Source organism: Hemisphaericaspora subhashii, assembly GCF_019202705.1.
Source record: "Hemisphaericaspora subhashii strain CBS 10753 chromosome Unknown scaffold22, whole genome shotgun sequence".
NCBI classification, from domain to species: domain Eukaryota; kingdom Fungi; phylum Ascomycota; class Pichiomycetes; order Serinales; family Debaryomycetaceae; genus Hemisphaericaspora; species Hemisphaericaspora subhashii.
This window is the reverse complement of record NW_026057345.1, coordinates 97008-111422: the sequence shown is the minus strand read 5'-3', so window position 1 is coordinate 111422 and position 14415 is coordinate 97008. Positions and strand designations below refer to the sequence as shown.

Here is a 14415-nt window from a genome sequence, read left to right as displayed (position 1 = left end):
ATTTGGAAAATCTCTCAAAGTTTTTTTAAATTATTTCTTCTCTTCTTCTTTTTCTTTCCTCAGTTACAAGCTAATATATTATACAAAATGCAATTCAAATCCGTCGTCGTTGCTTTAACCGCTGTCTGTGCCGCTTCCGCTGCCAACGCTTCCAATGCTTCTAACCACTCCAACACCACCTCCACCTCCAAGGCTGGTGCTGCTCAATTAGGTGCTGCTGGTGCCGTCGGTGCCATTGCTGCTGGTGCTGTTGCTTTATTATTCTAAGTTAATTAAAACATTTGCTTGACTTAAAACCGTTGTGTTTTTTAATAGATAATTTGGGTAAAATCAAAGAAGTTGGAGGGAAAAAGTGTTTCAAACATTAAAAGACAAATTCTTTCCCCTTCTGTGAAGAATATAATTGGTTTTTTTTTAATTGTACTTTTTTTCCACTTTTCATTTCATCTAGGTCAGTCTTATATAAGTTTAGAGATCTTTTTTTAATTTAATTTAATAATAATATATGTAACAATTTACAGTTCAAACTCATGATCATTGTAGTATTAGTCAATCTATCTTTTTACCGCGCCAGATACTTTGTTTATCGAAGAGGAAGAAATTGTAAACAAACTACAAGCGCAAATATTTCTCGTTAACATCCAACTGACGAGTCTACATAATTTGCTCTATCACTATCGCAGTATATCCAAGTTGAATTGTAATGTCAAATCAACTGAACGTGGACCCCTTTTTTCTAAAAATTTGCTTGTCACAGCTGTGTTAATTTTTTTTTTGCGTTCAGGAAAAATTATTTTTAGGTTATTCGCAGGAACTATACACTGCCACAGAGAAGAAAATGTCGTCCTGCACGTGGAATTTCGAGAATACAAAGCTGAAACCAAGAAAACGCAAGAAATGAGGCACAGTAAAAAAAGTGAAAAAATATCGGAAGTTTTATATACAGGAATCTCAGGCGGACCGAACCATTGTTTTTATTTTCCATGAAATTTGTGCGACATTTGGTAGTACAAGCATTATTAACCTGGTTGGTAATACACCTTCAAGAAAATGCAAGATATTTATATGAACTTACACATTAATCGCGAGTAGAAAAACTCATTACTATGACCATGTGGCCCTAATAACGCGTGAGTAAAAGCGTTTATTCGCGTGCGCAGCTGTTTCATTCTTACAGAAATGTGAAATATTTTCCTGTGGTTCGAATCAGCTGAATTGATCTACACCGGCGAGGCTTGTAGAGAGGCGGCGGAAAGGTAGGAACAACCGTCAGAAGACCAACCGATGATAGACTCACACGACCCAAGTCATATACAAGGTATGCACCCTCGAAGTGAGACATACAGGTCTGGATCTTTATTATATTATACACTAGGTTATGTCTATTTACTTTGATGAAGGTCTAGCCTTTGGACCCCAATTCTTTGGATTTTCTTGAAATCTAACCATTTTCAATTGTCTCAATTTTGCAATATGTTTACTTTGGTCATTTTCGGTCTCAAAATCAATCTTCAATTCTTCAGTACCCTTTAGTGAAGTCATTATCTTATCACCGACTGAATCTTTAGCTAATTTTGGGTTATAAGTAATATCCTTTTCTAATTGTTCAAGTTTTTCCTTTATCTTATCGCTAATATCTTCCTTAGCTTTCATTTCTTCAAGATATTTCTTATTACTTGCAACAGCCCATTCTCGGTTAATTTTGAGAACAACATCCCATGGAGCATTCGTTTTGACACAGTTTCTCTTGGTATGAGTAAGACTTAATTTATATCCTAATGCACCTATTGCCTTTGCAAATTGATCAATTGAGATCGGGGCCGATTTAAAGATTGATGGGAAATGACTTAAATTGAAATAAAATGGAAAGTCCAATTCATTTTTTGCTAATGATAACATTCCCTTTATACGTTCAGAAGTCCCATACACCCCTTGTTCAGCTTCGGAATTGATTTTTAAAACCTTATCTATAAACTCATGATTATGGATTGCTGAACCATACATTGGACCGGCAATATTGAAAGAACTTTCACAGTATTCACAAGATGAGGTCAATCCTGGTGCAAGTTTTGGATATTGATACTTGTTGTGTTTACGTTGACCTAAGGGTTGAAATATTTTATTACCACATCCATTACATCCATACGTTAACATGGTTTCCAGAGCATGATTCTTCACTTGCATTGGACTTCTTTTGACTTTAATGAATAATCTAAAATAATAATCGATAGATAATGACAATAAAGGTTCAATTGATTTTCCATATTTAGCAGCAGTATTTGCAATCATATTTAACATTAATCTAATCCCAGCCTCATGATTTGCTTCACTATTAACGTATGAATTACCAAAGTTATTTCCTCCATATAATGCAAAACATTTTTCAGGGTAGCCAGATCCAGCAAGTACACCAGCATCAGTGCATGTCACTAACAATAACCCATCATCTGCCAAACATTGAATAGCACCATCTAAGAATGGAGTAGCAGTGCCATATGGATCCAAATCGACAACATGGAATTTTTCATCTGTAGATGCCATAAATTTAATCGCATCTCCATGATTTGCAGTAACTTTATCAGTCAATTTATTATATTCAATATTTCTAGTTATAGATTTAACTGCTTCTGGTAATAAATCATTAGCAACAATTTTCGAAGCATGAGGTATTTCATGTCCATATCTAATAGCACGCAATCCAGTAGCACTAAGTGCTTCCAAGATTGAAATTCCACCCAATTTTCTCTTTTTAAAAGCTGGCTTTTGTTGTTGTTCTTCTTCTCCAGTTTCATTAGTTTCCTTCTTTTCTTCACGGACTTTTTGCGCTTCAAGAGATTTCTGTTCTTTACGAGCATGTTCTTCTTCACGGGCATTGGCATAGGCATTAATGGCCATGACTGATAAATCACGATTAAATTGTTGGATATGATTATAGAAGACTTTATCTTCTTTAGGAGTGAGGATTTCGGCACGTCCTTCTTTGACTATGTTGAAGTCATTAATGTTAATTGTGCTTGTCATTATCTTTCTGCGGAGTATTCTTAACATCGACTTGTTTGAGTCTCTGTTTGTTGCAAAAAGATTTATCTGATGAGCTTCTCTCTCTTGTTCTGGTTGAAATTTTTTTCTCCCGTTCTAACAAACCAAACGATGCCTGGGGCACAGAGCGGCGTGCGGTGAGAGTAACTGAATCAATTTTATCGAAACGAAAAATAAAGGCTCTCTTGACCCGCACAGGCAAACAAATAGATAGAGGCCAAAATCAATTACTTCAGGATTTAACACAACAATACATTTCAGAATGTCAAACTATGAATCACTTAACGAATATATAAGTCGAGAATATACCGATGATGAGAATGACTTGGAATCAACCCATTCATATTATTCATCTTCAGCATCAGTATCGTCTTCGTCAGAATATTCTTTGACAGCACAAGAACAATGGGATGAAAGCATGAAGCAAATACAAGCATTGGTAAGTTTTGTGATATTTCCTCTAATAGGAAAACTATTAGGTAGAAGGTTTAGTAAAATTGTTTGGAGAAGATTTGCCAATTGGTGGTGGCCTTAGATACGAGTTATTTAGAAGTTTTGCTTACGACGAAGGTATTAATGAAATAAATATAATATAATAGATATATATATAACATACACATATACATACAATGAAATAATGATCTATAAACTGTCAAGTAAACTGGAAAACCCATTGTGAATTTCTGGTTCCACTATCTCATGATAAATCATCAATATAAAAGGTTCCATTATACCATATGATATCTGTTTAATCACTTGATGCAACATCTTTAAATATTCTTCAGTACTCATTGCTGAATCTTGGGAATGGATTGAATTCAGGGAGAAAATAGACGAACTTTCCCAACCTCCTGATTCATTAGTTCCATTTGGTGACGATGTTGATGTTGGTGTCAATTCAAGTGATATTTTTTCATTACCAGAATGAATTATACTCTTCTTTAATATTTCAAATATCTTTAAAAACAACTTGAATACAATCTTATAGGTGAAAAGACTATCTAAATTAATATTAATCTCTAGTTTCTCAATCAATAATTGTCCCAGTGTTAATTTGATTGGAGAATAATTCACGTTTGAGATCCCACTACCTGATGATAGTTGCGTAGATGTTGAAATAGGTCGAGGAGGAGTTCGAGGAAGTGAATTCATAGACGCGGTGCTCTTTCTATTCATGCTTCCATTAGACTGACGAAACAGAGTAGGAATCACAGTAGTAGAAGGTTGACCATCATTAATATCAAAGCTCTTCAAAATATTTGCCAAGTTCTTCAAGAATCTAATTTGAAAGGAATGCATCGAACCAGAAGTGATGGAATGTGCACCTTCACTTCCCAAAGAATGGGAAGATTCATTCTTAATAGAATGCGGTGTGGTTAATTCCGGAGGATTTATCCTACTTTTCTGTCTTGTATGAGTGGCTTTCTTTTGTTTCTGGAAGAAATTCAACTGTTGCTGAACTTGATGCTCAAAAGCTGCATGTTCAATCTCATAAGTTCGTATTAAATTACCCAAGGATATACCTAACTTAAGCAACTTATGACTTTCAATTGGGAATTTATTTGTTTGACTATTCAATTGAATTAATTGATCATAAGATAGATCATAAACTCGTAAAAAAAGTTTGGAACAGTCTGAGTTAAAGGGAACTGAATGTAACACTTCATCAAAGTGTTTGATCTCTTTATCTATCATAGATACATATGTCGCCATTTTTTAATTATTTTTGATAGGAGATTAGATTTGGAATAACTAAAGAAGAAGGAAGAGGAATTGGAATTTTACGGAAGAATGGTGTGTATTATTTTTATTTTTTAACTACCAATTTGTTTTCTCGGTTAATAATTTTTTTCCCTTTCACTAATAGGGCGTAATTAAAATCTCCGTCCCGTAAAAAAAAAAAAAATAGGAAAAAAGAATCTGGAAAGATATGTCATTAAGAAAAGGTTTATCCGACTATCACTCTTTACCTTCACACACCCTGTAAGATTCATCCAATAGCTGATGCGATTCAAATTCATATTAGGAACAGTTGTATTCTGTTCAATATTGACAGGGATATTTATATTTGGAGATTTACCTACCTTCCGAAATACCCCAATTCATAGACTACGCAAATTCTTATTCACATTGTTCAATCAGATTACAAGAGGATATAATTGGCTAGATTCAAAGACCAATGGAAGGTTACTACATTACATCAACTGGTTGGTTCCAATAGGATACACAGGTGTAGTTACATTTTGTGTACATCAATTTTTGAGAAAGACAATCCCATTAATTTCTTATAATTTGAATTATTTTCATAAAATTTCCATCGCAATTACCATTGCACTAGTTTATTTATCTACCATATTGGCAGTGTTTTCTGACCCTGGCAAAATAACCTCAAATAAGGTTCCAAAAAATTATCCCTTTGTTCATAACCAATTAATATTTTTCAACAATAAAACGTGTCCAACATGTCATATAAATAAACCAGCACGATCTAAACATTGTTCAATTTGCGGACATTGCTACCTTTTATATGACCATCATTGTGTCTGGATCAATAATTGTGTTGGGTATTATAACTACAAATGGTTTTTGCTCTTTTTATTTGCAAATATAAATATGTTGGGGTATGGGGGTTGGTGGTGCTACCAAGCGCTCGCATCACAAAAACCGCGTGTCTATGACAATAACAACCTCCTTTGAGTTTACTCAATGGGAGTAGGTTTTTCTGTATAGTTTTTATAAATTGTATAGCTTTCCTAATTGATATGAGTAAAAAAAAAAAACTATGAATTTTGGCATTTAATTACTAAAACCAACGATTCTAATAAAATCACAGGTGTGCTTTTAATTCTATGCATAATTTTCATTACGATTACATCATTATTTACTTCGTTACATCTCCGTTACATTTATCTCGGAGTAACAACTAATGAATTAGATAAATGGTCGGATATAGAATATCTCGTACATTTGGGGGTTCTTTATAAAGTTCAACCACCATACAACAATGACGAATCTTACGTCGAGAAAGCAACATTATCAGGAGAAACAGTTTATTTGAGTTTGAAAAATGAGGAAATCGCAATTGATTCCAGAAATATCTCAAACTATTCTCTCACACCAATTCTCTGCGTTGAGAAAGACTTAGTAAATATATATGACAATGGCTTTTGGATAAACTTAAAGCAACGACTCTAATTTGGGGGGGAATTTGGGGGTTGAAGTCCTAACAAGAAATAAATATGGGGGTGAATCTTACAAGCAAAGCGAACTCTATGTGTATTGAATGTAGGTTGTCTGACTTGTTGTTGTGCAGGAACAGGGGCCAAACCGGACGCCATCACTGGTGACCCTGAACTCAGATGTCTACTTCCTTGAACTGACGAGACACCATTATTAGCCACATAAGCTTGTTGTCCCGTATAGTTAGGAGGCATTTGTGTGGGTAACATCTGAGGTCGTCCCTGCACAGTCATTTGTGGTTGGGCATATGAAAAACTGGATTGTCCAAACTTTAAGGCTGCGTCAGCTTGAAACGTTTGACGATTCTGTGGTGGCAACGATGGTCCTTGTACTGGTGGAGTTAACATTCCGTGGTTCATTTGATTCATTCCTTGGTTCATTTGATTCAAATTCCTTAGGTTGCTCTGTGCATTTGTGACCGGTTGAGAAGAACTACTTGGACGTCGAGGAATGGGCAATGTAATCTGCAGTCGTAATATTTCAATCATTTTAATAAGTGATGATCTTTCATGTGCTTGACGCCCGCGGAGCTCTTTCATTTCTCGTCTATGTGTAACATCTATTTCTTGTAACTTTGCAATTAAAACTGTCATTTCTTTCATTTTTAGTTCTTGCTCTCTAGCAGCAATTTGTTGCTGCTTCTGGTAATCCAGTTCTATCCGTTGTATTTCCTGCAGCACAAAGTCTTCTGCACGATCTATATTTTCTTGGCTTGTTTGTGCTTGATTTGAACCCGCCGGTATTTGTGATGGAATAGCATGTTCAACTATTTGTGATGGAATAACATTTTCAACGAGAGCTGGTTGTACTGGTTGTTGTCTTTGAGAATCTGGCTGAGCCGATCCAATTTGCTGCTGAGATGGAATGGGTTGGGTGACACTTGCTGTACTCGAGTCCAGGTCTTTTTGATTTGCTTTTTCTTGATTCAACTCAGGTTGAACAGCGACGTTTGCTACCTGATTTGTTCTATCATCAGTTTTATCTCTTTGCAATTGGTTGGATTCAGTTTCTTCTTGGACGGGCATGTTTTGAGCGACGTTGTTTACATTTGCATTCTCTTCAATTCGATTTCCTTGATCTTGATTCGACTCGACTTGCACCTGCTCTTGCACTTGTAATGTCACTGTTTCGGTTGTGTTAGTGGCGTCTGGACCTTCTTCTACTTCCTTGTCTTTTTCAAGAGTGCCTGTCTGTTTGCCTTTATCAAGACCATCGGGTGCTTCATCAAAAACTGAACTTGGAGTATCATTTTCACTTCCATCTTTTGTCTTTTCCTTACCATCACCAAAGAGGTTATCAAGAAAAATGTCAACCTCATCTTCCAATTGCTCAAAATTAATCGCATGTGGACTTTCCGTATTATTTACCTTCTGGTTAGTAGTGTTCTGCATATCAGCAACGTTTGTTGTTTCTGAATTATTAGCTACACGTGTTTGAGCTTGCATATCGGCACTCTCTGACAAATCATGCCCTCCTTTATCCAGTGTATTAACTATATCTATATTCAAATCTCCTTGGTCACGTGCACTTGTCTCTTCATTTTCGTCATTAGGGTTTTTTTGGAGTTGCATACCTCTAGATTCTTGTTCATCTGTTCTTTGCAGCGTTGTGACAGACTGTTCTTTTTCAGCAGCATCCTTTTCAACGTCATGTTCTTCGATTTGTTCCATTTGACGATCTTCTTGGTTGCTTTCATCTTGTTCAGGGGAATGATCCAGGTGGTCTTCTTTATCTTGCCCATTTTCTTTTTGTGGAAGCTTGCTTGCCTCATGTTCTTCTAGTATACTTTCTTGTTGAAGATCTCGTCTTTCTGATTGTTCGGTCAGTGATTTCTCTTGTTCTTGTTCTTGATCTGGTCGTTCCTTTTCTAAATTCTCTTGACCGGAATTGCCGGATCCCTCGCGATCCACACGTGCTGTTTCTACCGAGGGAGTTTCTTGTCTTTCGCTTTCTAACCTTTGATGAATTTGCTCTGTACTTTCATTATTTCCTTCCTCATTATTTTCTTTCTCTACATTTTCTTCCTCTACTCCTTCAAGAATTGAAGTAACCTTCGGAGCTGGTTCTGAACTAATTCGAGACTGTCTTGAATCATGTGACATACCATTCTCTGTACCGTCATGCATATGAAAACTAGTTTCATCTTCAGACGCGATTTCTATAACCTCTTGCTGGTTTTGTTTAAGAGCTTGTAAAGATTGCATATTTTGTTCACGGCGGGAAAACTTTTGCATTCGTATATTTTCCATTCTTTCTCTTTCCTTCTTTTCTCGTTCTTTTCTTTCAAGTTCTCGTTGCATTCGCGCAATTTCTTCTTTCTTTCGTTGTACAATCTCAGTTGCCAGTTGCATTTTTGGCTTTCTTTTTGCTTCGACCAACATTTGAAGTTTGTCGTATCCACTTTCTCCTTTTTTGGGTGTTTGTTCTTCACTTTCAGTAGCTTCTTTAGTTTGGTCTTCAGTATTGCTAGCACTTTTTTCTTTTTCTTTTTCTGCCTTTCTTGCTTCTTGTCTCCTCCTTCTCTCTTGCTCTCTTCGCTTATCTACCATAAAGATTCGACGAAGTTCTTCTTTCTTCTTTAAATCTTTCATTCTTCTTTGCTCTACAATTGAAGCTTCCTGCAGATCTCGAGGAGCTTCATGTCTACGTAATGTCTCTCTAAAACCTCTTTCTAACAGTTTATCGTGCGACAAGGCTTCTGGTGAACGTGAACGTGATTTACTTGCTTCTGATTCATCCAACGGGATAGCATTAGACCGCGTTGCCGCCAGTGCCTTGTCGTCTACTTGAGTGTCTACACGTAACCTATCCTTTACGTTCTCTGATAATGGAATTTCTAATACTTTCTCAAACAATCCAATGACTTCTCTATCTTTGCACGTGTAAGATGTAATACTAGGTGCTGATCCACAATTGCTTATATATTCCTCTTCTTTGTCATTATTTTGTTTTTCTTCCTCATTCATATGTTTGCTTGGCAGTTCTATTTTCCGTTTCTTCGTTGGAGGTTCAGCAGCATCCCTAGGTGAACCTAAATAATCATCTAAGACTTCGTTGTATTTTGGCATAGGTGGATGTCTCCGTGGTAGGCTATATAACTCCGGCATCTCAATCAGGACAACTGGTTCAAGGATATCATTTTGATCAAAACTGTCTGAGACGTTCATTAGAAAATCTGGTTGATCATCACGGTATTCTTCTGATTCATCCTTACGTACATCATCCGGTATTGATACTTCTTCTTCAACATGTTTTTCTTCTTCCTCGGCACGTATCGGGGCCCTAAAACTACGATCGTATGCCCAAGCCATTGTCCTCAATGTAGTGACAAAATTGTGTGTGTTTACTCCGAATTCTCCATCAGGGGACCAATGATGGAATGAGTTCTTGTATTCTCTTTGGGCCACTCGTAGAAGATTATTGTATTTGAGATGAAGAGCCATATCTATATGTGATTGAAATCCACATGACATTGCAAAAATGTAAGATTGAAACATACTGTTTTCCATTGCTAAATTGGGTGTGGCACCTTTAAATGAAAATGGTTTGAGCTGTGGATAATGCAACAATAAAAACCGACATACAGCAGGGGTAAAACATTTGCCCATATCAAAACCAGCTTGTATTCTCTCGGCATTAGGAGGATCATATAAGGGATCGAAAAGTCTAAGTTTGTAGTTAACTCCTCCAATAATTCTATCGTGCACTATTTGGTCTGAAAGCTCCAAATCTTTTATATAATCTTCATTTTGTGCAGTTATCTCATGTGTTCCTAAGTTATCATTTCTATCAACTGGATTATCTTGCTGCATTCTATGTTCAAATAAATCACCATCTTCAGTAACTTCGTCATTATCAACATGAGATGTGTTGTCGTGTTCCCTATAGTGCTGAAAATTTGCTCCACGATACTCTTTTGGGGTATACCGTCCAGAAGAGAATCCACCACCTCGTCTTCGCTTTCCTACGTATAACAGTCTCCCCATAGTTATAAATTCTAAATAATTACGTTCCTAATACTGAAAAGGAGAAAGTGTTAATAAATGTTGATTTTTAGGCTTTAGAGGCGACAAACGAAGTTTTTAAATAATGTTTCAAAAAGTCGTGTATATACGAAATTGGGTTTTACGAGGGGTAGAATCTTATTTTTTTTTTACAAAGATCGTTTAAACTTAGTAGTGCCAAGAACCAGAGTTATGGAGAGGAGTGTGGTACCATGATATGATGATTTCATTTGTATTACATCTTTATTTCATGGTCATTGTTATCTCTAGGCAATACCAAGGAGTATGACCACCTGAGGTCATCAATCTAAACAATTAGGCTACATAAATAAATCGTGCAGATTACTACACATGCACTTTAATGATGTCATTTGCATCCTTAAAAAATCGCCTGTTTCCAATTTAATTGCGACTATAAAAATAAAGCTTAAAATCTTTAAAATAATAAGTATATTCCTATTAGTTTTGAATGAACTTGGGTTTTTGAAGGCATTCACTGTGTCAAGCAGAAAAGCCTATGACATTGATATCCTTCATTCTTTGCAATTCTCATTAAGTGAAGATATTCGAATTCATGAAGTGCAGCCAGCCAGCGATATCAATTTCCTCCGGCTTTTCCTCAGTGCCTACTGTAACGATGAAAAATTACCGACATTGTTGAGAATAGACACCAATCCCTTTTCCGATTGACATTTAATATTAAATGATAAAGAAAAGCATGATCCAAGCTGTGAAGTAGAAACATTTAAGGTCTATTTAGACCTAAACTGTAAAAGAGCGATGACCATGTGTAATCTGTAAAATCTATTGAATAAATTGTAAAAAATCTATAGCAAGTTTCAAACTGTAAAACTCAAAAAAAAAAAATGCCTTACAAAGTTCTACAGATTAAGAAAAACTCAACATACAATCAACGAAAAGGAATCTTATTTGATTGACCGGATTGAATGGGAAACAACCAATCAACAAGTATTACCCGCTGCATCAACTACAAACAGCTATATTTATACCAGGCAAACCATCAAATCGATTGTAGGAGAACCAAATAGACCCTTTTTTTGATTTTTCTGCGTATATTAATCTTAATTCAAAAGAATCAACTAGAATTACATACACTGCTCGGAGTTTAGAAATGAATGGCAGTGGACAGAATAAACAGGATAAAGTCTCAGCTTATGACCTCGAAACCTACTCAACATCAAACCCAAATGCCCAAGGCAATAGTAACAAACCAAACCAATCCAATGTTCCTTCCAATTACGGCGACCATCTAACACACAATCTAAGTCATCCTAATCTTCTTTCAAACTTTCATGCAACGCCTGGGTTTGACACACAATCACCCAATTTCATGGATCCTAATTGGTCTTCTGGGTTATTGATGGATGCAAATGCAACTGACTATTTATACAATTTCGATTTAGGTAATCCCCCACAAAGCGGTGGTAATCACATCCCACCAGCAAATCCCAATTCAATAATGCACAATATTCAATATCAACATAACGTACCACCCCCAAACATTCTACAAGAACAAGAGCTTGGGCAATCGCGACCTAGCTCAGCAACAGACAATAGTAACAATGAAAGTGGGAACATGGAGAAACAACGTCGACCATGTGATCAATGCCGTAGAAGAAAGACCAAATGCGTAATTGTACCAAATACAAACAATTGTGTTCAATGTGAAGCCAAACAATTAACATGTACTTACATGAGTCAAGCTGTGAAAAGGAAACCAATAGATATGGATTCAACGCAAATAGCCAGTGAAGGTGCAATAAAACGTATAAAACAAGAAATTAATCCAAATCTTGCATTGATGCAGAATGATCCTTCATCATTGGTTCTGCCTGATGTAGCAATCCGTGATGTACCGCCAGTTCAAGACTATTCTCAAATGAACAATTCCTTACTAAAGAAGACACTTTCCTTACAATTTCCACGTTCTAGTTATTATGTTGGACCTACTTCCTATTTATACGATGCTCATCTCCTTAATTTAATTATGGATGCACAAAGTGCACAACAGCAACAACAACCGCAATCTTCAAACGATTATATCGAGCAAGTCAATTTGAATACTCATGTGTCCTTACGTAAAGTGAGCAATAAAGTTCTATTCGTTCTTAAGGATGATCAATCTCCACAATCATACCAATCAATGTCTAAAGATGTGGATACTATTGAAAAATTAGTTTCTCCCCATGGACAAATTTTAATTGATTTATATTTTAGAATCGTACATCCATCATACCCCATCATTCATAAGAAAGTATTTTTGGAAAAATATTCTCGAACTCATCGAGAATTCAGTGGTCCCTTATTGGCATCAGTATATGCATTGGCCATCCAATGGTGGGATTATGATCCTCAATTAAATAGGTTCCCTAAACCAAATGTGGAAATGATCTTAAAAATAGCGTATAATAATTACTTGGCTGAAATTTTGAAAAGACCAAAATTGAGTGCTGTACAGGCGGGATTATTATTACTTCAATGTAAGCACATAATCAATAGTAATGCTGTCAATGCTCAAGGACAGAGAACCCCCAATCAACAATCAGCTCCAACTAATTCTGATGTGGACTATTCAGAATGGGTATTATGTTGTCAAGTGGTTTCGTTGGCTGAAGAGCTAGGACTTGGTTTAGACTGTAGGAGTTGGAAATTGCCAAAATGGGAACGCGGATTGCGAAAAAGACTTGCTTGGGCGGTATATATGGAAGATAAATGGTTGTCATTGAAATTCTCGAGGCCGTCACATATTACTGAACAGAACTGGGTGGTTGAGTCTTTGCGAGATGAAGATTTCCCCGAGAAGCATGGTGATGGTGATTTGAAGGAAGGATCGAATGATATAGATAATGGAAAGATGATCTTTATGAATTTTATCGAGTTGTCAAAGATTTTATCAGAAATGATTGACCAATTCTATACTATGAAAGCAATGATTGACATTAAAGATGTGAATACTGTTTTGAAACTTGCAAAACCACTACAATTGAAATTGAGAAATTGGTACCATTCCTTACCTATAGAGTTACAAATGAGTTCAGTTCAGCCAAGGAAATTATGTGCAAATGGATATCTACAACTAGCCTATTTTGCTGCCGAGTTGACATTACATAGGAAGATAACCACCATTATCTTAGAACAAACCAAGGCAGGAATTCAACCACCAATGGAATTAATCAATGTATGTCGTAGTGCAGCAAAGACTAGATTAATGGCATCAATTGAGTTTGTGAGAGATTTGAAACCCGAACATATTCATTCATTCTGGCATTTATCTTCGACTGCAAATTTTACACTTATCGGAACTTTTGCATCTATTTTATTTATGTCAGCTCCTACAAAGGATGAAGCAGATTTTTATCGTGATCAAATATTTAATTATCGATGGAACTTGAAAATAATATCCAAAGGATTCGATCAGGCAGCTGATGCTTTAGCACAAATGGATATGGTAATCTCTCATATTCCTGGTTTGTTGAGTGATAATGTCAATTTACCAATTATGGCCGCAAATGTTCCGGATCAACCGCCACGATCGCCCCAACAACAACTACCACCTACGCATCAATCGCTGCAATCACAGTTCCAAAGACCAGCAAGTACAGCAAGCTTGACTAGCACATATGTGACTTCAATTCCGAAAGCAAGTCCCAATATGTTCAATAATGGTAAATTATCTCCCCAACAAAGAATGATGATGCCAAATCAAATGCGCGGAGGTGGAGGTGGTGCAGGTAGTGGAGGCAATAATGCTTCGATAAGCGAATCAGTTGGTGGTCAATCTCCTTATAACTCTCCCCAGAATATGTATACACCTGCTGGTAGACACGAATCGGTACATTCGCCACATGCAAGCCAAGCGTCGAGGAACTCGCCAATGCAATCACAACATTTTTCACCCAAGGAGAATATCAAAAGGCCAATGCCTTCTTCTAGGCATAGTAGCATTGCCCAAGAGCGCAATCTCCACTCGCCAGGTAATTCGAGAACTCCGAAAGGGGATAGTCCTTCAATGATGAGATCGCCTCATGCTACCAGTGCTCAAGGTAATTAAATGTAATTTCGAGAGGATAACTGTATATTTAGCAGTTACAATTACGGTGTATTTATATAA

The 14415-nt window shown here is 36.4% G+C and overlaps 6 protein-coding genes across 6 annotated transcripts; 3 read left to right on the top strand and 3 right to left on the bottom strand. All coding sequences in view use genetic code 12, as the record gives it.

The window, feature by feature from the left end:
- Positions 1 to 87: 87 nt before the first annotated feature.
- Positions 88 to 368, top strand: J8A68_004255 (uncharacterized protein; the record flags this gene model as incomplete). The annotated part of the gene is made up of 2 exons (XM_049408195.1): positions 88 to 244; positions 316 to 368. 2 exons carry the CDS (start codon positions 88 to 90, stop codon positions 366 to 368), a joined length of 210 nt encoding a protein of 69 aa, XP_049262478.1.
- Positions 369 to 1386: 1018 nt separating this feature from the next.
- TRM1 (tRNA (guanine26-N2)-dimethyltransferase) lies at positions 1387 to 3048 on the bottom strand (the record flags this gene model as incomplete). Its single annotated transcript, XM_049408193.1, has 1 exon — positions 1387 to 3048. One exon carries the CDS (start codon positions 3046 to 3048, stop codon positions 1387 to 1389), a length of 1662 nt encoding a protein of 553 aa, XP_049262477.1.
- Positions 3049 to 3301: 253 nt separating this feature from the next.
- On the top strand, positions 3302 to 3635 carry J8A68_004253 (uncharacterized protein; the record flags this gene model as incomplete). The annotated part of the gene is made up of 2 exons (XM_049408192.1): positions 3302 to 3478; positions 3519 to 3635. The coding sequence occupies 2 exons, from the start codon at positions 3302 to 3304 to the stop codon at positions 3633 to 3635; spliced, it is 294 nt and encodes a 97-aa protein (XP_049262476.1).
- Positions 3636 to 3681: 46 nt separating this feature from the next.
- J8A68_004252 (uncharacterized protein) lies at positions 3682 to 4752 on the bottom strand (the record flags this gene model as incomplete). The annotated part of the gene is made up of 1 exon (XM_049408191.1): positions 3682 to 4752. One exon carries the CDS (start codon positions 4750 to 4752, stop codon positions 3682 to 3684), a length of 1071 nt encoding a protein of 356 aa, XP_049262475.1.
- A 1478-nt stretch (positions 4753 to 6230) lies between these two features.
- J8A68_004251 (uncharacterized protein) lies at positions 6231 to 10265 on the bottom strand (the record flags this gene model as incomplete). The annotated part of the gene is made up of 1 exon (XM_049408190.1): positions 6231 to 10265. The coding sequence occupies one exon, from the start codon at positions 10263 to 10265 to the stop codon at positions 6231 to 6233; it is 4035 nt and encodes a 1344-aa protein (XP_049262474.1).
- A 1150-nt stretch (positions 10266 to 11415) lies between these two features.
- DAL81 (Dal81p) lies at positions 11416 to 14355 on the top strand (the record flags this gene model as incomplete). Its single annotated transcript, XM_049408189.1, has 1 exon — positions 11416 to 14355. The coding sequence occupies one exon, from the start codon at positions 11416 to 11418 to the stop codon at positions 14353 to 14355; it is 2940 nt and encodes a 979-aa protein (XP_049262473.1).
- Between the last annotated feature and the right edge of the window lie 60 nt (positions 14356 to 14415).